General features: G+C 37.7%; 3 protein-coding genes and 1 long non-coding RNA gene across 5 annotated transcripts; 3 read left to right on the forward strand and 1 right to left on the reverse strand.

Annotated features, from left to right (window-relative positions):
• Positions 1–579: 579 nt before the first annotated feature.
• Positions 580–5,341, forward strand: LOC113057648 (60S ribosomal protein L26). Of its 2 annotated transcripts, none has more exons than XM_026225092.1 (4): positions 580–687; positions 1,367–1,539; positions 1,660–1,800; positions 5,168–5,341. In XM_026225092.1, the coding sequence occupies exons 2-4, from the start codon at positions 1,372–1,374 to the stop codon at positions 5,294–5,296; spliced, it is 438 nt and encodes a 145-aa protein (XP_026080877.1). In that variant the 5' UTR covers positions 580–687; positions 1,367–1,371; the 3' UTR covers positions 5,297–5,341. The 2 variants fall into 2 exon arrangements, with proteins under 2 accessions (XP_026080877.1, XP_026080876.1); XM_026225091.1 differs by having other exon boundaries at positions 593–687; positions 1,364–1,539.
• A 1,474-nt stretch (positions 5,342–6,815) lies between these two features.
• On the forward strand, positions 6,816–8,360 carry LOC113057650 (V-type proton ATPase subunit e 1-like). Its single transcript, XM_026225094.1, has 4 exons — positions 6,816–7,045; positions 7,526–7,573; positions 7,988–8,107; positions 8,200–8,360. Exons 1-3 carry the CDS (start codon positions 6,942–6,944, stop codon positions 8,079–8,081), a joined length of 246 nt encoding a protein of 81 aa, XP_026080879.1. The 5' UTR covers positions 6,816–6,941; the 3' UTR covers positions 8,082–8,107; positions 8,200–8,360.
• A 139-nt stretch (positions 8,361–8,499) lies between these two features.
• LOC113057653 (uncharacterized) lies at positions 8,500–9,748 on the reverse strand. Its single transcript, XR_003277859.1, has 3 exons — positions 9,079–9,748; positions 8,822–8,990; positions 8,500–8,734 (listed from the first exon to the last, which is right to left on the reverse strand). It is a non-coding gene; the product is annotated as an uncharacterized LOC113057653 (long non-coding RNA).
• A 182-nt stretch (positions 9,749–9,930) lies between these two features.
• Positions 9,931–21,984, forward strand: LOC113057649 (nuclear cap-binding protein subunit 1). Its single transcript, XM_026225093.1, has 23 exons — positions 9,931–10,120; positions 10,873–10,964; positions 11,048–11,148; positions 11,224–11,380; positions 11,463–11,570; positions 11,645–11,766; positions 12,050–12,119; positions 15,108–15,323; positions 15,615–15,712; positions 16,510–16,573; positions 16,695–16,805; positions 16,944–17,008; positions 17,231–17,293; positions 17,401–17,475; positions 17,594–17,697; positions 17,864–17,986; positions 18,846–18,948; positions 19,137–19,230; positions 19,329–19,432; positions 19,513–19,630; positions 20,759–20,902; positions 21,195–21,308; positions 21,405–21,984. Exons 1-23 carry the CDS (start codon positions 10,087–10,089, stop codon positions 21,516–21,518), a joined length of 2,394 nt encoding a protein of 797 aa, XP_026080878.1. The 5' UTR covers positions 9,931–10,086; the 3' UTR covers positions 21,519–21,984.
• The last annotated feature ends 19 nt before the right edge of the window (positions 21,985–22,003 follow it).

Here is a 22,003-nt window from a genome sequence, read left to right on the forward strand (position 1 = left end):
TTACATTTGTTTTATGTTTTTGCTTGCTGAATTAATAAGATTGTTAAGTGCTGGAAAGCTGAATTCAAGCTGTTTTGGAAAATGGTAGCTGGGTTCTAGCTGGTAGTCTGTCTGGGTGTTTTTTGCATGGTCCACCACCTTTCCACCATGCCTCACATAATATCCAGCTCTGACCAGCGATACAGCTGCCACCTTCCAAAACATAGTTAACTTTACCAGCTTAAACTGGAATTCTGAGCAGGCGGGCAATCACACTATTATAAGGACATGAGCTGAGCACTGAGAATTTGTTACTTTTGCTATTGTTATATTTGCAAACAACCTGCAAAATAATTAAAGAAAGGACCAGTAACCGACTGGTAATTCTCCCAATTTTAAATGCATCAATATCACACGTTTTTTTTAATATATATATATATATATATATATATATATATATATATATATGTGTGTACATTTTTAAAATAATATTTTTTTTCAGTACACAAAATAGTAAAAACTATTAATTATTTATTTATATTTTAGACCTTTATATCTGATGTTATTTCCACCGTGACACTTGCATAACTGACAGCTACTTCAGGATCACATTCTATCCAAGATCTCGCGAGATTTGAGCTACAACTAATTCTGGCGGATGTAGTTCTAAAGTCTCTTTTCCGGCGGCCATACAAACAAGTCGGCAGGGTAAGCTAAGATTGCTAAAGCATTTCTTGAACATCCTTTGGCATCCGCGTGGATTTTATGTCCTCAAAGTTTAAAACACAACTTATCGCTACATAATATCACTACTTTCAATTTATATGTGTTATTTTACACGTAACGGTGGGACATTTCGGGTGTTTTAAGTCGCCGATGTTCAGCCAGTGCCTGCTATAGGAGCTGTGCTCTCTCCCGTGCGGAGAACTACATTTTTCAAAACACAAGGCTATACTTTCCGTTTGTGTTTGCTATGTGTTGTTTTAAACGTGTTGCGTCTTAACGCCCTTGAAGCACAACATGAGTATGAAAACCTAAGATGTGTGTGCTTATATTGTCATGTCATTTTGGAATTACAAGTAATACCACGAGATGTTGAACATGCTTTTCAAATGCACTGTGTTATCAATAAACAAATAACGCTTTCAGGGTATTATTGTGTGTGTGTGTGTGTGTATGTATATATATATATCACTGCTGATATGTCCATTGAGAGATGTCTGGTGTATCGGACAAAACCAAGTGTCAGTAAAGTTTGACATGGGTTAATTTTTTTACAAGCCTAGTTTTTCCTATGTGTTGAATGTGGCTTTAATGCAACCCAGCTACATTTATTCTTTAGTTTTTTATGTTCAAAGTTAATTTTAATTGTCCTTTTCATCAGCAGCCATCATGAAGCTCAATAAATTTGTGACTTCCTCACGGCGCAAAAACCGCAAGAGGCACTTCAATGCCCCTTCACACATCCGCAGGAAGATCATGTCCTCCCCTCTGTCCAAAGAGCTCCGCCAGAAGTACAACGTGAGATCGATGCCCATCCGTAAAGACGATGAGGTCCAGGTGAGGACATAACCAGTTTTCCTGCCTGGTCAATATTACGAGTGATGTATTGAAATGTCATTTAATTTAGTACTGGTCACTCGGCATAACAATGCTTGCTTTTCTCTCTCTCATCACCAGGTTGTCCGGGGACACTACAAAGGCCAGCAGATCGGCAAAGTTGTCCAGGTCTACAGGAAGAAGTATGTCATTTACATCGAGCGTGTTCAGCGAGAGAAGGCCAACGGCACCACAGTTCATGTTGGCATCCACCCCAGCAAGGTATATTTTATTTCCAGTTGTTTTTTAGTTTTTTTTTAATGCAAAACATGAGATGTGAATGTTACTGAAAAAATAACTAGTGGTTGTGTCATGTCTAGAGAGAATGATGGCCAGTCTATCCTAAATGCATTTGAATAGGTTCTAGCTAGGGCTGGGCGATATATCTATTGATATGATCATATGCGCATCTAGTCAGTTAATCTGGTTCCGTGATTACCGCTAAATCGGCATGAATTGCTTTCAAATGGAGCGCCATTTAATAGAGCCATAGATCACTGACAAGCTATGCAATATCACATTCATTATTGCCTTCAACAATCATTCAATAATTCACGCGATATTGTGTAGCTTGTCAGTGATCTACGGCTCTGTCTATTAAATGCATCAAAACACTACTACTGAATTGTCATGCCAGTTTTGGACTGGCTTCACATTTCTGTCTGAGATTAAAGGGGGTCGCACACCAGACGAGAAGCGCCGTGCCATGTCTTTTAAATTTGAACGCATTATTCTCTGAGTATACACACACCACCGTGCCATTCGGCATCTGTCCGCAGCGCCCAGCTACAACTCAAAACTGAGTTCTGTTCAAATTTCTGCCGTGCCACAGAGCGCCATCTGCATAGTTTTTATTAAATAACAAATTTGTTTCTAACCTTTGTTCATACATTATACCAAGATGCCACTGCAAAATACTACTTACATTAGTTGTACAGCTTGAATAAAATGTAAACATATATAATTAAATGTATAATAAACGTAGTCCTTTTAATCTTATTTTTCTCTTGAGACATTTTTAAAGGGGGGTGGTGTTGGCGCAGTGGATAGACATGCCTTTGGTGTGAGAGACCCAGGTTCGAATCCACTGTGAGACGCCAATGTGTCCCTGAGCAAGACAGTTAACCCCTAATTGCTCCAGAGGCGTGCGACTTCTGACATATATAGCAATTGTAAGTCGCTTTGGATAAAAGCATCAGCCAAATGAATAAATGTAAATGTAATTTTTAAATATGCAAAATATTACAGTATTTGCCTGTTGTGATTACAGCCACCTAGTGGATTTACAAGGTCTCATTCAAATAGCAGAGAATCGGAACACAATAGATGAAAAACTAATCAACGACGTAGGGGAAAAACCCAGAATTATATGCAACCAACCATAGATTGTTCAAAGACAACATGGGGAAGTCATAAACGTGGAGGAAGATAGATTTGTCATCGGTTTTTCAGATAGGAATGTCTTAATTGTCGATCTGAGGTAAAATGTCCAGTGACAGTCATTAGAAATGTTAAGAAATAAGCATACCTATATAAAAATGTTTTTGAGCAAACAAATCAGTATTACTAGCTACAGCATTAGAAATGCTGAAATTGCTTATAATGCAAAACAATTGATGACAGGCAATCTAGAATGCTAGTGACATTCTAGACTAAATTATAACACAGATTATTTTCATTAACGGTCAAAACTCAGCTATTATCAATTAAAAGAATAATAAAGAAAGTGAATTAAAACTCATTCATCTTGCTGCTCAGAACTTGATTCGATATTGAGCTCCAGCGTATAGAATGTGCAATACCTCGAGTTGTCCTACATGTGGCACGACGCTGCGCTTCTCGTCCGGTGTGCGACCGCCTTAAGGGTAACTTTCGTAACACTGTTCTTTCATTTCCACATAAGTGATAGATGCTTTTTAACAAGTGCTGTATTTGACATTTCAAAATTTGCATATTTACAGTTATCTTGGATTACTTTTTTTGATGAGAAAGTGTCTGATTGTTCTTCATAAGTTGCCAATGTTACCAACCTACAAATGCATAAGCTTACGGGGTCACGTTTCAGTTGCATGCAATAGAGCTAGCTAAAGGCTCTTTAACTAGCTTTGTATTGTTAGAGAGTCAATAGTATATATTAGGGCTGCACGATTAATCTAGGGCTGAAATGATTTAAAAAAATGTGTTTTGATTTGAGGGAAAATGTAAAGAGAACGTCATGGCCTGTGTCCATTGCAAAATAGAGCTGACATACCACAACTAGGACCCTATGATTTCTGCGATGCAGAAAACGGAATTTACAGTTTAACTGTAGGAATGGCACGGAATTCGATAAATTTTGAATGAATTAATCAAAAATAGGTCACTGCACTTAGATAAAATCACAATATGGACTAATATCTGTAAATCTTAAGCCTGAACAGTCCATTTAAATATGAATCCTGCATGTTCTGCGTGTCTGTGTTAATGAATGGAGCAGAAGCGCGACTTCCTTTATCAGTGCGGTGACATACTGGATGCGTGGCGTAAGCGTCTCAGCTGCGTGGCCTGTCCGTTTTTAATTTTGCTCCCATGTTAACAGGTTAGAGCTTGCAGACTGCCTGCGCGAGACATGCTAGAAATAGAACCGACACCTATTTTTCACGCGACACGCAAGTGTGTTGGAAGCTTTTTCAGGCAAAATAGAATAGGAAAATATGTTTGTCATTTTGTACACAAATGCATATTAATTAATGACATTTTGATGTTTGAAAGTCTATAGGTTGACATATCTAAATTACACATCATTCTCTGCCAGCAGGAGGCGCTGTTGGAGTGGGAGATATGTTTATGCATATTGTTTTCCCAGTAACAGCTATAATCAAATCAGCACTGGGCTCATGAATGTGACTTTATCAGGCATTACAGGAAAGATGAAATGAAAATGAAATCAAAGCTTGTTTAAAGTCGGTCGGTTCTTTTAAGATAGTCATGTAAAAACACAGGCTGCATTTTATTTTTTTAACCTGCAGTGCTCCATTTATTCAACGAAGTGTAAGTCTCTTGTAAAATCTATTTGTGGCTGTCAGTTTTGATATTGTGATGGGCCACCATAGATAGATAGATAAAAAAATACTTATATTAGAGGTGAAATGTTGCCCATATATGTCTTAACATCATACACTCACTGGATGTCATGAAAACAAATGCCGTGAAGGAAAAGTTTGAATATCTCGCATGGGCTTTCATTTCGGACCATCTCCAAAAAAGTTTAACAAATGATTTACAAATTTAATGCACGTTTATCAAAATATACAAAAATATAAAATATAATTAGTGCTCTTGAAATACAAAATGGAAGTGGGTGAATTCCCTCTGTGTCCGGATCCACACTGGCCTAATCCATATATCACAATCTTCCCTCAGATAGCAAATTGTCAATGTACATTATCAAAATGCAAATCCAGTGAACAATTTAATTCAAACTTTTAGACATCTTAACTGTTTAGTTATAGCTGAAATATATTTTTGATTAATTGCATAAACTCTTGCTTATTTTATGCTATTATAGGTTGATGGAAATGTTAATGAAATAAATCTTTTTGTTGTTCAGGTGGTGATCACCAGGCTAAAGCTCGACAAGGATCGCAAGAAGATCCTTGAGCGCAAGGCCAAGTCCCGAGAGCACGGAAAGGAGAAGGGCAAATACAAGGAGGAGACCATTGAGAAAATGCAGGAGTGAAATGATTCTTTTGGCAACAATAAAAAGACTGTACAAACCTGAAAATTCTGTGCTTGTTTTGTCTTTTATATGAAAGTGATGCTTTGGTTTGAAATGTTGTTACCAAATTGAACTTGAAATGAAAGAATTTGGATTTAAGCTCAGCTTTAGTGCCATCTATGTTTTCATTCATATAACATCTGAAAATCACAGCTTGAGCAATAACTGGTTTCTAAACAGAAAAATTAGTCCTGGGGAAATTCTTATTTTTTTCTCTTACACACAAGACATAGCTTCGCCTCATATGACCACTTGTTTAATAAGTTTGTCAATTGTCTTTTTCATAGGAAGCAGGTCACGTTAATGTAAGGGAATTTTAAAATTGTGACTTTCAGACAATGAAATTGTCCACACATCTCGTAACAAGTGCTGCTGTCTGTCCCTCTTCTAATATCTTTTATTTGTTCTGTTTGACTAATGGCTGTGATATGTTGTTGAAGAAGAGTTTTTTTTTTTGTGTGTGTGTGTGTCAGAGTTTGACTTGAGCACGCTCTCTTTATTCAGTGCAGTCCAGTTCCAGCAAAGCTAAACGGTCTCTTAGTCTATGATCATGTGGTGAAGGTGAACATTTCACTGGGCCTTCCTCAGAGTCTGTGCAGTCTTCTTGAGGCTCGTTTCTCTCCTCGACACTGGCCTTCAGCAGGGGAAACATCTCAAATGAGTTAAGGCTTGCTTCATTGCCTTGCAGAAGGAAGATGCCTTTAGTACGCTAGGTTATAGTAAGAATTGGGTTGTCTGTATCCAGCATTTCATCTTTACATGTAGTTAATCTTCCCCCTCGACCAATTCCTTCTTTAAAAATGTGCACGTATTCCTTACAGACGGCCCCTTTTCATGTAGTAATTAGAGTTGTCTAGAAGATTCCCATTGATCTGAATGTAGTCAGTGTTTTTGTTTTTCTTTATACACTTTTTCTTTAGAAGTTCCTTTAAAAATCCTTTAGAGTTTTGGAGGGAAATCTACAGTTAATCCAGCAGTCAAATGCTAATCCACAGGTTCCAGTCTTCATTCTTGTTTTAAAAATGCTTTTCCTTTTTATTTCACTCTTTGTCTCACTTTTATAATTTTTTTTATCGATCTATCGATAATTTTAAAGTTATTGAAAGTGTTTTTTTCTTTTTTTTTATTAATTTTTAAACATGTCTTGATACATTTTAATACAAAACATTTTAATATTTATTTCAAGCAACGTGATTTTTTATGGATTTAGTTTTACAGTTAGTAACTAATAACCCTATGACGCTCTGCTGCACTAATTGGTTTTAACAATGCAAGCAGTCAGCGGATGATATTTTAAATAATTAATGAAAAGAGGTTTCATGTTTCTCTAGAGTAGATTAAATATATGCATGGCAAATACCAGGCAAAATGCAGTGTGTACCAGACTAAACATTTTGCAGTATCAAAAGAAAGTTGTATATTTAGTGGGATGTGAGTGCAGAGGAAGAGGCGAGACGTCAGTCATGTGTGTGTTCTGTTATGGGCTCGAGGAGTCACGTGACCGTCACCGTCCAGTCCACACAGTGCTGAACGCAAACGCTGTGGAGTCTACGAAGTTCATTTTAGAGAAAATAAGTTAATAAACCTCGAACTTCAAAGAAATATCATGGCGGCCACAACGTTTGTGATAGCTATGTCAGTTATGACTTTGTTTTGGAGTCTTATTGGTGGAGTTATTCCCTGGTTTATTCCTAAAGGACCGAATCGAGGGTGAGCAACATGAGCATTTCCATAAACGAAAGTTTACTGTAACGTTACTAAACTATCTGTATGAAGTTATTAACTTATAATTATAGATGCATTTTTTATTTTATTATGCCAAAGACTTTATTAACGAAAAGTGTTCTTAAACAATACACTTTATGGTTTTTTTTCCGTTCAGGAAGACTTTACGAAAGCCAACAATTGAGCGTCACAATAAAATAAAGTTTGGGATTTGACTTGTGTGACATTAGTAAATAGATTCCATTCAAATGTAACGTATTTAGTACAAATGAAAAGCAAATATGTTTATATATATATGTAACGTTATATGTGACTGTGCCAAGTGGACGAAGGTGATTTAAAAAAAAACACGCTTTACGCATGTATGCTTATTTAAAATGTTAATTTATAATACGTGCTATTTATAGCTGAAACGTGTTATTTATTCATAAGAAGTTGTTACATGTCTCTATTTTTATCCTTCAGAGTTATTGTGACGATGCTGGTGCTAACTGCAGTCTGTTGCTACCTATTGTAAGTACATTGTCTTTAAATTATCTTTATATTACACATGTCTAGAGAGACTTAATGTGGTTAAATAACAAGATTGTTCTGTTCTTTATCAGCTGAAAGTCAAACACCGCCTTTGGGCAACTCGAGTATCGATTAGAAAAGAAATAAAGCACGTGCAGGCCATGTGCAGTTTAATCCAGTTTCATATAATACGCAAATGTAAAATGCGTTAAATAAGAGAAAAACACCACTCAACTGTCCCACTTTGATGCGAATTATTTGTTATTTAGAAGAAATGTAATAGTGTTTGTCCTCTAACAGCCACTAGGAGGCAGTGCATACCAAACATTTCGCTGCTACATTTTTTCCTGAATATTGGCAATATTTTCTCTTCACTGTCATGTTGTTCATTCACTACTTTTGGTTATGTTTCAGCTGGCTGATTGCTATTCTATCACAACTGAATCCGTTGTTTGGACCAGTACTGAGCAATGATACCATCTGGTACCTCTTTTATCACTGGCAGTAGGGTCCAATTGTTTCTTTATAAAGCAGGTTAGTAGATCAGACTTTTTATATAATAAGGAGAGTGCACTGACATTTTATATTTTGTGAATGAATTAAATGTTTTGCTGTTCACTTTGCAGATGTCGGAAACTTGTACATTGCCAAAACCATTGGGAAACTATTTAACTGAAGCATTACATGCTGAATGACTACCATGAGAGTTTGTGTGTGTGCGTTTTATTAATTTGAACCTTAAGTTCAAGGAAATATTTTATTAAATTAAGTTTTTTTCTTAATGTGTGTATATGTACAGTACCTGTGTGTACAGTGTCTGTGTGTAGTCTGTGTGTAGTTTGAGTTGAATGACCTAATTATTGTTGGGCAAATTAAGCTATTTCATTCAAATAAGTATGATTTTGAATGTCAAATAAAACTAAGAATGAGATTGATTTGTAATTTACTGAAGATTTGCATAGTGTCCCATTTTTTAAATCACGACTGAACTGGTACAACAGTTTTAAAAAAAGAAGTTTGCAGACTTAAAATCACACAGTTACAGGCTCACTGAGTTTGTCCGTGTATCTTTGGGGATTCGCATTCCCCACTATTACACCACTGACAAATGATCTGAGGATCTGACAGTAGCAGTAATACAGCAGAACTTCACCTGGACCCCTAAAACAGACAAATAAACTCCATGAAAACTATCATCAGTCTTGATATAGCAGAGCAGATGATATCAGAAATATGTAATGCACCTACTTGATAAGGTCATTCTCTGGGACATGGCTTGCATCAGGGATCCAGGATGATACAACTGTAGATTCTTTATTACTGGACTCTTCCTCGCTGTGACCACTGTCTGAATGACTGTCCACAGCAGTGCCAAGGTGCGAGGAACTTTCTAGGATGCCACAGATTTTGCAAACATCTAAACACGGTGGGAAAAGTACTGCTATTAAACACTACAATCATCATGATATCAATAAGTGTGACTAAAAATGATCATTGTACTCAACCTTTTCTTGACATGAGAGTAGTTTCCTTGCTGCTGAAAAGTCAGGTTTGTCTGCTTTATGGAGCTCTGACCAAGACTCTCAACTTTCATCCAAATCAACAAGCATATTTGCCATTATAATTATGATAATGATCTCCAATAATTGTTTATGAGAGAAAACCAACTATCACACCAATCAAATTAAAAATCAAACGTGATCCTAAAAACCATCATATAAAGAAGTTTAACCTATTTTTATATGCAGTTTATGTCGTTATTTTTTAACCGGTTTATTAAACTCTACTGGCAGATTAATCAAATAAAGTTGGACACAAGAAAACTAACCGTGCAATCACGGCTTGAGGAGATAAAATTACTCGCATCTACCGGTGTCCGATTCGCGAACCAATAAATATTTTGATTCGGATCTTTTCATTGAATCCGATTCTAAATGACTTTTATATTAGGTAGAGCTGCAACAAACTGAACTGGGACGGTTTGACTGACACACTTATTAAAACAGCAACTTTAAAGCGTGTTTTTTTACTCTGCAAGAGTAATAAATATGACACAAATCCGTTCAATTGCAAACATTAAACAAATAAGCACATGTAGCAGCACAAATGAAAAAAAAAACCTACAAAACAGAAAATAATAAAAATGTTCTTGAGGGAAACGGAGTTTTACAGCATACAAGGGATCATTATCCTACATAGTGGCGTAAAAAAAAAATCACTGACTTTTTATTCTTTCTAAAAACAAGAAGTTCGAAAGAAATGATTCTCGGTGATGAATCAGACTTCTCAACCCGAGTCGCAACAAACACGTGTTTCCGTTGACGAGGCTGGTAGCCCGGATGTGCGGTCCTTAAATCTACCGCTTTTATTTTTCTAGTGTGGCTAACGGTTGCTGCCATTCAAGGCTGCAAGCTTTAATGAACAAGATTCAGTGGCTATAAAACATTTCCAAAAAGTGTTTGCTCAGTGGTTTTTCCATACTATTTCAACGGTCTGAGCATTTAATTAGAGAAATGTCGCGGCGAAGGCACAGCGATGAGGGTGATGGTGAGTGGGTTAGCGTGTTAGCATGCACACTGACAGAGATGTGTTCATGTCATTTTCATATTGTGTGTTTGTTTACTCTTGTGATTGCACATTAATGACGTTTTGACAATGCGGCAGTCGAAGGGTGCAGTATTTCACATGCAAATAGTCTGTTTATTTGCATTAAGTAAGCACTAAGTAACCTATTAAATGTTACTTTTTGAGCAGATAGAAAGCTTTCAGATTAACAAAGCACTTTGAATTTGATTACAATAATTAAGGACCGAATGCGATTCTCTTTTAAGACATGATGCTATTAGGACGATTGGTTTAACAGTTAAAGCTTATTAACGTTCCTTTTAAAAAAAAGCGACAAAAGCAAGCACTTTCTAACTGCTTATACTTAGCACTATTTAACATTATTTCATTGCACTTTTAAAAACTATTATATATTTTTGCATAACAAGTTATATTTTATTCTACAACCTTGTTACAATAAGGCATTCCCAAAACTTAACTTCAAAATATAGCAAATGGTGTTGTCAGACATGTTAGAAAGGACAAATTTATGCTTGATTTTAGTTAATTTAGTAATTTGTCTGTTTTTGTACTGTCAGCATTGGCTGATAACACTGACTGTCAACTTTGATTAAAATAAATGTTCTACTTTGTCAGTTACATACGGCCTTGTTAGAGGATAATATACATGGCCAATTTCAAAGTTAGCTAAAAGTTCACATTTAAGACTCATATTCTTGAGTTTTTCATTGCAGCCGGGTCCCAGCCTCACAAACGGAGGAGGACGTCTGAACCCATCGAGATTGAAGACCGCCTAGAGTCACTGATATGTCGAGTGGGAGAGAAGGTATAGTCTTGCACAGCTTACAGATCATGCAGAAGTTATTTTATTGTAGACCTATTAACTGATCAATGTATATTTTCTTTCAGAGTACATCCTCCTTAGAGAGCAATTTGGAGGGTCTTGCTGGTGTCCTGGAGGCGGATCTTCCTAATTATAAAGGCAAAATCCTGCGCATCTTATGTGCTGTGTAAGCGACTTGCACTTTAAATATACAAATGTGCAATGCTTGTTGTATATAACACATTCTGTTTGTTTTGTACAGTGCAAGGCTTTTGCCTGAGAAGTTGACGGTGTACACAACACTAGTGGGACTTCTCAACGCTCGCAACTACAACTTTGGAGGAGAGTTTGTGGAGGCCATGATCCGACAACTTAAGGAGACACTAAAATCAAACCTTTACTCTGAGGCCCTTTACTTGGTATGTGCTTTTTAACATATATATGTGTATGTATGTATGTTAGTTAAATGCATCAACCTTCTCAACCCAATGTGAACTGCAGGTGCGCTTTCTCAGTGACCTGGTTAACTGTCATGTCATCGCGGCTCCATCCATGGTTGCTATGTTTGAGAACTTTGTCAGTGTCACACAGGAAGAAGACATACCACAGGTGAACATGAACTCAGCATGCCTAGCAGATTATGTTCATAGATAATCGTCAGGCTGACAGATGTGTCCGTACAGGTGCGGTCTGACTGGTATGTGTATGCTGTGCTGTCCAGTCTGCCTTGGGTTGGCAAGGAACTGTACGAGAAGAAGGATGTGGAAATGGATCGCTTGTTCAACCAAATTGAGGGATATTTAAAGTAGGTTTTTCTTTTAGCTGTATAATTACACTCGTGTGCATGAAAGATAAAAGTTGCAACGCATTATCTTTTGTAGCAAATGGCAGTTAATAAAGGCCTCTTGAAGTGAATTGATGCGTTTGAAAATATCCATATTTAAAACATTATAAACCTCATTCTCTAGCTTTCCTTAGTGGATAGTGTGTGCTAACTTATTTTATCATGTGGATTCTTGGGATGCTTGGCAACTCAAATGTGATTATGCATGTAGATGTGCTATGTCATGATCTGGGTTTTGTTACAGGCGGCGTCAGAAGACTCATGTTCCTATGCTGCAGGTGTGGACTGCAGAAAAGCCACACCCACAGGAAGAGGTGAGAGTCAGGCCACAGGCTTCATTCATGCCCATAACTTTATTTTTTAATCACTTTTTTTTGAAGATGGGCATATTTTACAACTCCCCTAGCATTAAATATTTGAGTTTTAGCGTCTGGCAAAAAAAATGACCAAAGAGGTTTTTTTATTTTTCCTATTTAAAAATGAACTCTTCTGTAGTAACATTGTATACTAAGACAGACAGAAAGTTGCGATTTTCTAGGCCGATATGTAGTTGCAGCAATAGCAGAGTTGCTGGGGACTATTTTCATAAAAGCAGGAAATGATCAGTGCATTTCTCAAAAAAGGTACAGAACGGTGTGGAATAAAGGTAAAATATGTGAAAAATAAGTTTTTTTTTTTTTTTATCATTAAATCATGTTAGACTTCACCCCATAAACATGGTAAAGCCTAGAAAAAGAAAACAGTGAACCACCCCTATAAGACTTTAATTGAGACAGCTGATTAAACTGCTTGATTCCCATGGATTCATTTTACAATGTCTTTATCTATGAAGGGACAGAAACTCTCAGGTTTTATTAAATATGTTTTTTTGTGTAAAATTGTGTTTTGAACATTAATTTAAAGGGTTAGTTCGCCCAAAAATGAAAATTATGTCATTAATAAAAAACGACTCAAACAGTACACTGACTGAACTGCTATGAAGATGAACACCGAGCCGAGCCAGATAACGAACAACAGACTGACTCGTTCACGAGTGAAGAATCGGTTGCATCGGTTTTCGGATCACCAGTAGTTCTTTCGGACAGTTCGATTCAATAAACCGGTTAAAGAAAACAGTTCGCCAGTTCTTTTGCGCTCGACGTTATGGTGTCATTGGCGATGATTGCCCTTGATTCAAGCCTTCGGTTTACCTGCGCTCATAACACTAGCACAGAATCAGTTCAGAATCAATCACCAAAAGAATCAGTTCAGTTCAGACGCTCTGTGTGTCGGTCTGCTTCACGCTGAATCACACATGCGCAGTATCATCAGCTCCTCGGTTCACGAATCGGACTCGTCTGACAGAAACGGTTCTTGACTCGTGAACGAGTCAACGTTTAGTTCGTTATCTGGCTTGGCTTGGTGTTCATCTTCAGTTCTCTCTTCACAGCAGTTCAGTCAGTGTACTGTTTGAGTAAATGAATTACTCCAGGATATTGGTTTGTTTGAACTTAGAGGGAGTGTCAGCCACATTAAAAAAGTTAACAGTTTAAGTCATTTGTGGATTAATGCGTATTAGAGATGCGAACCGTTTAAAACGATTCAGTTCGATTTGGTGAACTGAATGATTCGTTCGCGAACCAGATATCCAGACTGCTTTGATTTGAACTCTCACTCACAACCGACACGGAAGAGAAGACAATGCTGAATAAAGTCGTCGTTTTTGCTATATTTGGACCAAAATGTATTTTCGATGCTTCAAAAAATTCTAACGGACCCTCTGATGTCACATGGACTACTTTGATGAAGTTTTTCTTACCTTTCTGGACATGGACAGTAGACCGTACACACAGCTTCAATGGAGGGACTGAGAGCTCTCGGACTAAATCTAAAATATCTTAAAGGGGGGGGTGAAATGCTATTTCATGCATTCTGAGTTTTTTACACTGTTAAAGAGTTGGATTCCCATGCTAAACATGGACAAAGTTTCAAAAATTAAGTTGTACGTTTGAAGGAGTATTTCTGTTCCAAAAATACTCCTTCCGGTTTGTCACAAGTTTCGGAAAGTTTTTTTCGAGTATGGCTCTGTGTGACGTTAGATTGAGCGGAATTTCCTTATATGGGTCTTAAGGGCACTTCTGCCGGAAGAGCGCGCGCTCCCATATAGCAGAGCAATAAGAGCCTGAGCACAGACAATCACTGATCAGAGCGAGAGCGTCGCGAAAAGTCACAAAATAAGTGTGTTTTTGGTTGCCAGGGCAAGACAACCCTGCACAGATTACCAAAGAAAAAACAGCATTAAGGGACCAGTAGATGGAGTTTATTTTTTACAGAGCATCAACGGAGTTGTGCAAGTGTTTTTGTTTGTTCCCTGCATTTCTAAGATGCTTGTTTTACAAACAAGGCCCAGTTTGACGACGGATTTGCGTATCGTTTATTTCTTAAGGATAATGCAATCCCAACGAAAAAGGGTCACGATCGTGTGTTGGAACCGCAGGCAGTGAGCAAAACTGCTTAAAATATCTCTGCCTCCTTGTTAGTGCGTCCCCTCCCATGCCGGAGACCCGGGTTCGAGCCCCGCTCGGAGCGAGTCGTTGCTGCTGCTGCTCTCGTTCAGTTTCAGCCATAAATAAATAAATCTGGATCATAAATAAACGGCTGAATCTGACTGTTAGCCATGGTTTGTTTTGGATGATGGTTTTTTCCTCAAGGTAATATCACAGCTTCCAAACGCTCTCAACGCAAAAGCCTATTCACGCTCGTGATTCTTTAGCTCCGCCCACACGTCACGCCTCCAGTCGGTCGTGTTTTTCCGGGAAAAATCGGTACAGACTATCTTTGTCCTATGAATATAATAAAACTAAAGACTTTTTGGAGTTATTAAGGATGCAGTACTACTCTATAGGTACTCAAGATTAACAGGATATTGAGTGAAAACCAGCATTTCACCCCCCCTTTAACCTGTGTTCCGAAGATAAAAGGAGGTCTTACATGTTTGAAACAGCATAAGGGTGAGTTATTAATGACATAATTTTCATTTTTTGGGTGAACTAACCCTTTAACTCTTGTGATTATGTAAAGACATGACTAGCTATAAATTACAGAATTTTCATTTTTGGGTGAACTATCCCTTTAATAAGCATAATTATTTTGCTCTCCTAACTATACACTATATTACATGGTAAATTTTTCAGTTTAGCATAGATTTTTTTCTTCTTCTCTTCTTGTCAGTGACCCTGTCAGAACAGTCCTACCACCCACCAGTTAAGAGCTGCTCTGTTCTTTCACTGTAATTAATTTCCTCTGTGTGTGTCTCTCTGTAGTATCTGGACTGTCTCTGGGCTCAGGTGCAGAAGCTGAAGAAGGACCGCTGGCAGGAGCGTCACATCCTGCGGCCTTATATCGCGTTTGATAGTGTGCTGTGTGAAGCCCTGCAACACAACCTACCCCCTTTCACACCTCCAGCCCACTCTGATGACGCTGTTTACCCTATGCCCCATGTCGTCTTCAGAATGTTCGACTACACTGATGCCCCTGAGGTGCAGTAATGTTTCTTATCTAGTCATGAAAAAAAAAAAATCTGGATCTGTAATGGGACTTCAGAAGAAAAATGTGTCATTCTTTAAAAACATGCATTATTTTAATTGCCATTATATAGTGCGTTTACTATTGGAGAAAAAAAAGTAATAGGAAGGGAAGGGATTGTTTTATTTATATATATATATATAATTTTTTTTTCAATCAGTGTTATTCATTTTATTTTAAATTTGTTTAGTTTCATGTTCTTGTGGATGCTGTTTGTATATGTTTTTCTGTCTGTCTGTTGTCAGGGGCCAGTGATGCCAGGAAGTCATTCAGTCGAGCGCTTTGTGATTGAGGAGAACCTTCACTGCATCATCAAGTCTCACTGGAGGGAGAGGAAGACCTGGTCAGTCCTTTTCGTATCATTACAGTATTTTTTATCCCACCTAAGTATAAGTCGCATCAGTCCAAAAATACATTAATGTCCAAAAATCAGTACACAATGGAACACAGAACAACAGGCTGAATAGGTGCCTGGTATGTTAATATCCCACATTAAGGGGCCGTTCACATATCGCGCCTAAAAACGTGTGGAAAACGCTAGGCGCGCCGCTTTCTCCTTCTTTCCAAAGCGCTCGGGCAGAAGCGCTCCTGAGGCGCCTGCTTTTGCTAAGCAACCATGACGTGCTCTCTCCATGAAGAAGCGGAAATTTCAGCAAACGATAAATGGATTTGCATCACTAAAAATCGCTCGCAGTAGCTCTGCTACTAAATTTATTTCAAAATGGCAACCCATATACAGCTATGAACAGCTGTTCCTTCATCTTGGCTGAGTTTTCAACGTTGTTACGGAAAAGGATGAAGCTGATTGGTTAGTTCTTGTCACATGACCCGCGGTGTGCTTGTGGCATTCTGAAAAGTTGAGATGTTTTTAACTCGGTGTGGACGCGCCTGGAAAAAACGGGCACATCGCACCGCGTGCGCGTTGCGACCGCGTCGCTTCCATTATGATAGCACATGCCGCGCACCTACTTTGGAAATAACGAACTTGCGCGCAAAAGACGCGATATGTGAACGCCCCTAACAGTTACAGGAGCACTGAGCAGCATAAAGCGCCCTCTCGCGGTACTTTTTTGCCTTTTTCTTATTTATTTTTTTACTTATCCAACATACTTTTTTTTTCTCTTTCTTTTGTTCTTTCAGTGCTGCCCAATTGCTCAGCTACCCTGGAAGAAACAAGATTCCCCTTAACTACCATATTGTGGAGGTAAATAGGAACGTGATGCTGGCAATTTTATTTGATAATTTGGCAAAATATTTTAGCTACTGTTAGTGCAGTAAATGGACACCTAGATGTTATTTCAGTGTAATGCTCCGTCTCTCTGTAGGTGATATTTGGCGAGTTATTCCAGCTGCCCAGTCCTCCTCACATTGATGTCATGTACACTGCGTTACTCATTGAGCTCTGTAAACTGCAACCGGGCTCATTACCACAAGTTGTATCCTTCATACTGCCTGAAAGCCATGTGAATGTGTGTTTTTAATTGATTCCTCCTACACATTGTGCTACAGCTGTCTCAAATTCAAACATAACTGTTCTCTACTCTTGTAGCTTTCTTTAACCTGCCGATATTAAGCTCGCTCAAGCCACAGAAATGATGTATATGAGGCTGGACACAATGAACACAACCTGTATAGACCGGTGAGCTTTCCAACTTGAAGTTGAATAGCTGGTAAAACAATTCACTTTTGTTGACAACATTGGTTTAAATAATATATCTCATCCAGTTACCCAGCTGAATTTTCCAAGGCTAAAATTATGATGACAGAGTTTTCATTAACTTTTCTTATTACAGTAATGAGAAATGTTAGCAGGTTAGAAGGCTAATGTTTCTTTAATGTGGTGGATTATTCTGTGTTTCAGACTCCTCAACTGGTTCTCGCATCATTTGAGTAACTTCCAGTTCAGATGGAGCTGGGATGACTGGTGAGGATGAACTGTTTCCACTAGGAATCTTTTGTACAATGCATTGTCTATTTGTGTGTAAAAGGTTGTATTTATTATATTTAAGTATCGAGTTCTGATCTTTTCAGGGCTGACTGCCTGACTCAAGACATTGAAAAGCCCAAACCCAAGTTCGTTAAAGAGGTTTTGGAAAAGTGTATGAGGTAAATTTCACACAGCTTTTTTTTTTTTTTTTCCAGATGCATTGGTTTATATAATCGGTGAATGGAGCCAGTTAATGCATGATGTTCTGTTTATTTACACTGAGCCTTGAACCTGCAGGTTGTCATACCATCAGCGGATAGTGGACATTGTTCCTCCGAGTTTCTCTGCCCTGATCCCGGCTAACCCTGTGTGCAGCTATAAATATGAAGAGGAGACCGAGAGTATGTTCAGGCTCAAGAACAGTCTTTTATTTGACCTTCAAATAGTGACAACTGACCAGTTCCACTATCTATTATTATTTATTAGTTTACTGTATTACATTGTATTTTAGTATGGTTTGGAGTGCAGTGTAATGTGCCTTATTTTATTTATTTTAATTTGTTTCAGTTCCATTGCCAGGATTAGCTATGGCAACTACAGTGAGTAACGCTATTAAAAACCGGGCGTCTAATGAGGAGATTCTTATTGTTCTAAAAGATGTCCCTAATCCAAACCAGGATGATGATGATGGTGGGTCTGCATTTTGGTCTTGTTTGATATTTTAGTCACTTGCCAATCATAGTGTAACATCTTTAGTTTAAGACTAGGGGTATCAATTGATTTTTAAATATATAATTGTTACAGATATTCAATAAATTAACAAAATATTTTATATAATTTAGGTAATTCATAATGCATGTATATACATTACATTCAATAATTTTTATCATTTTTTATATTTTTATTAAAATTGCTGTTTCTTGAACAGCAAAACGACATATTCGAATGATTTCTGATGAAGTCTGGAGTAATGACATGAATCACATGAATGAATTGTATTTTTACAAAATATGAATATAATTGTAGTAATAGTTTACAATATCACTGTTTTAGAGCAAATAAATGCATCCTTGATGAGCATGAGAATTTTCTTTTCCAAAAGCATTTTTATTTTATTTGTGTTTCTTTAATTGATTTTTATTACTTTATTAATGTTATAAATTTTATTTTAAATTGTTGGTGGTATATCTAAAAGTTTATTGGAACGTACAATGAAAAAACTGTTTAACGTCACTGAACCAACCTATATATATATATTAATTCTTACCAGCAAAACTTATTTATAAGGGTTAGATCAGGTAGAAGTAACCCTTTAAGGTAAAAGTTGCACATTACCAGTATTTACAGTTTACTTTTTACTCATAAAAGCAGAATTTTGTCATTCTTTGAACTTGACAGTGTGTATTATGAGTATATTTGTCTCTGACTCCATATTGCTTGATGATCCTCATTTGTATGACTTTGGATAAAAGCATCTCCTACGTGAGTGATTGTAAATGTGAATGTGTGTGGTTTTCTGTATGTAACCGCACTTCTCTTTTCTATCCAGATGAGGGCGATGGCTTTAACCCTCTGAAGATTGAAGTGTTCCTGCAGACACTGCTTCATTTGGCTGCTAAGTCTTTCAGTCATTCCTTCAGTGCCCTGGCCAAGTGAGTATCTCCTGCCAAACCCCACACAGACCTGCCAGCGGCTGGCTCCATGCTCCCTCTCCTGCTCACAAATGCTGCCTGGAATTGCTAAAAGCACAGATCATTGAGAATGTATCAATGCTTGTAAAATGCTCAGGTGCCGTCCTTCTGGTAAATGGCAGTGGATGCATTTTTCCTTTCTCTTTCAGGTTCCATGAGGTTCTGAAAAACCTTACAGAAAGTGATGAGGGGAAACTGCACATCCTCAGGGTCCTGTATGAGTTCTGGAGGAACCATCCTCAGGTGGGATCATTCAGATGTCTTATTTTATATGTTGTGCTGTCTTATTGAATGCCAGCCGTGGCATTTATGAGCACTCATGTTGTCAATGTGCTCTTTAGATGATCTCCGTGTTGGTGGACAAGTTGATACGGACCCAGATCGTGGACTGTGCAGCTGTGGCCAACTGGATATTTTCTCCTGAAATGGCTCATGATTTCACCAGGTGAACCTGCAGAACATGCTTACCTGCGCAGGTGAGGTCATTGCAGCTGTAATTGATTTATGTTCATTGGGACTATGCAGGTTTTATGTGTGGGAGATTCTCCATTCGACCATCCGGAAGATGAACAAACACGTGCAGAAGATCCAGAAAGAGTTGGATGAGGCAAAAGAAAAGCTGGAGAAGCAACAGAACAAAAAGGTAGAGAAACATATATTTGACTGCCAAGGCACTTTTGTTCAAACCACACAGCATTCTGAATTGTTTTTTGCCTGATCTTTGGAATTGACCGTCCTCACTCTTACTTTTGTAAGAGTTTACATTGTATCATTTGTTTGTGCAGTGCAGACAGTTAATATCTAGAATGTCACCGGTGTTTGCTGTAGTAATAATGTAGGTGTCTGCCTCAAGCCAACAGACTTTCTCACTCAGAAACTAGCGAGGATAGATTAATTGGGAATTTGGCTTTGGTTGTGTCCGTCACAATGTGTAGCCAAAGAGTTGCTTGAGACAACATATGCTGTTGAGGAAGGATTGCTGTATGTTTTTTTTTTTTTAATTATTTTTTTATATCCTACCCAGACACTACTTTCCAAAAACTGCAGTCCTTTTAGACAAAAACAAATGTCTTATACATATGTATTTCAGACCACAGTTAAGTTGCTTGGACTCTTTCTTTATTGTTTTTCAGATTCAGAATTTATTTATTTTTGTCACATTGTCAGTGTGAGCAAAGCTTTTTTTTCCTCCCATTATTTTAGATTTTTATCCTTATGTCGTCTTATTTGATTTAGCTTTTAATTTACTTTTTTCAGATGATGATGATCTGATGATCTGATGATGATTATTACTATTATCAATTGGATTTTTTCACATTTTATACCTTTTTATTTTACTGTGTATTTGTGAAAATGAGTACCGGTATGTATATTTAATGTCACCTATACTTCATCAATATTATGATTATTTGAATGTGCCAGTGAAAATATTGGCTATTTTCTCCAGGTCTTTTTCACTTTTATTAAAATGATACAAAATAAAACGACACACGTTTACTTTCGCAAGCCGTCAAGTATTTCGAGCTTGCAGCAGGAAGCTTCAGGTTTAAAGCTTAGAGACTTCCGTACGGGATCAAGCCACAGCGTCTTCTGAGATTTCTCATTGGTCAATTCTCTCAAGTGTGCATTCGATGCATCCTCAGTATCAATAACAAATCTGCCTACTTTCATTCATCCTCTGTACTTGCGTTCTTGATTATTGGAATTAAACTTTGATAGTTGATGATGGACTATGAGAACACAATGACGCACGGTTTCTCTTTTCCTGTAGCAGCGGGACAGTGGTGATGAAGAGGATATGGAGAAGAACAGTGAGGATGAGGAGGGTCAGTTGGAGGAACAGATCGAGAGGCTGCAGGAGAAAGTCGAGTCGGCCCAGAGCGAACAGAAGAACCTTTTCCTTGTTATATTCCAGGTGAGTCCATGACAATGCAAATCCATTTTATCCTGATGTAAAAAGCTATTTTTTGTTAATACATTTTTTAGAGAGGCTTTATGACTACATTAAAAAAAGCTGCAAAAGATGTGTCCCTGTTTATGTCACAACTCCTTTTACACCTTGTTCCTATTCGTCAGGAGAGAATAAACATTACATTCTTTTCATGTCTTTCTCTGTGTGTCTTTTGTGCTTCATTATGATATTTGAAGAGACAGTGCCTGGAGCTAAAAGATGACAAGAACTGTTGTTATCTCTCTTTCTCTTTCAGCGCTTCATTATGTTACTGACAGAGCACCTGGTTCGCTGTGAAACGAGTGGCATAGACATCAATACCTCCTGGTACAAGAACTGCATTGAGAGGCTACAGCAGATCTTCCTCATGGTAGTCCTGATCCACTTGTTTGCCAGTCTATACTGTGTTCTGTTGAACATTAAACATCACTTATTAATTACCTTCAATCTTCACTGTCGTCCACAGCATCATGTGATCATCCAGCAGTATGTGGGCACCCTGGAGAACCTGCTGTTCACCGCTGAGCTCGACCATCATATCCTGGCTGTTTACCAGCAGTTCTGTGCTCTTCAGCTTTAAATTCCCATAATGCATCACTTCAGACTGTCACACTTGCCTGTTTAGTGACATTGATCAGGATCATTGGAGACAATTATTTTGTAAGTCTTGATGTTGGGAAATCTCAGACACTTTTTGGGGCTCTTGATATGTTTGTGTAGAGTTTCTATTTTTCTTTAATTTTATCTTCATTTTTCATTGTCATCAGCTCTGGTAAGTGTAGATCTTTTAAAATACCTGGTGTTTAGTAAACTAGGATGAAGAGCTTAGTTTTACTCAAGCACCTATGGTATGAAACTACTCATTTTTATTCATTTTATGTCATTTCGATTTGAAAAATGTTTGTCGAGTTGGGTTCGAAGTAATTCTGCATTATCAGTGGTGTGCCTCTTAAAAGCAGATCGAGCTCTTTTGCCACTGTAATGCAGTGTTTTGAATGATAAAATGTCTTCCTCTTTTTTACAAAAATACAAAATCAAAGAAATCACCCTGCTCGTGTCTTTTGT

This window comes from Carassius auratus, chromosome 39 (genome assembly GCF_003368295.1).
Source record: "Carassius auratus strain Wakin chromosome 39, ASM336829v1, whole genome shotgun sequence".
Lineage (NCBI taxonomy): Eukaryota > Metazoa > Chordata > Actinopteri > Cypriniformes > Cyprinidae > Carassius > Carassius auratus.

What these genes read in the sequence shown, in the direction of transcription:
- LOC113057648 (XM_026225092.1), top strand. Translation starts at nt 1,372, where the DNA reads ATGAAGCTCAATAAATTTGTGACTTCCTCACGGCGCAAAAACCGCAAG. An exon ending in GTAAAGACGATGAGGTCCAG is followed by an intron (nt 1,540 to 1,659) that starts GTGAGGACATAA and finishes TCTCATCACCAG; the next exon opens with GTTGTCCGGGGACACTACAA. An exon ending in TTGGCATCCACCCCAGCAAG is followed by an intron (nt 1,801 to 5,167) that starts GTATATTTTATT and finishes TTTGTTGTTCAG; the next exon opens with GTGGTGATCACCAGGCTAAA.
- LOC113057650 (XM_026225094.1), top strand. Translation starts at nt 6,942, where the DNA reads ATGGCGGCCACAACGTTTGTGATAGCTATGTCAGTTATGACTTTGTTT. An exon ending in CCTAAAGGACCGAATCGAGG is followed by an intron (nt 7,046 to 7,525) that starts GTGAGCAACATG and finishes TTTATCCTTCAG; the next exon opens with AGTTATTGTGACGATGCTGG. An exon ending in GCAGTCTGTTGCTACCTATT is followed by an intron (nt 7,574 to 7,987) that starts GTAAGTACATTG and finishes GTTATGTTTCAG; the next exon opens with CTGGCTGATTGCTATTCTAT.
- LOC113057649 (XM_026225093.1), top strand. Translation starts at nt 10,087, where the DNA reads ATGTCGCGGCGAAGGCACAGCGATGAGGGTGATG. An exon ending in ACTACACTGATGCCCCTGAG is followed by an intron (nt 15,324 to 15,614) that starts GTGCAGTAATGT and finishes GTCTGTTGTCAG; the next exon opens with GGGCCAGTGATGCCAGGAAG. An exon ending in TTTTCCTTGTTATATTCCAG is followed by an intron (nt 20,903 to 21,194) that starts GTGAGTCCATGA and finishes TTTCTCTTTCAG; the next exon opens with CGCTTCATTATGTTACTGAC.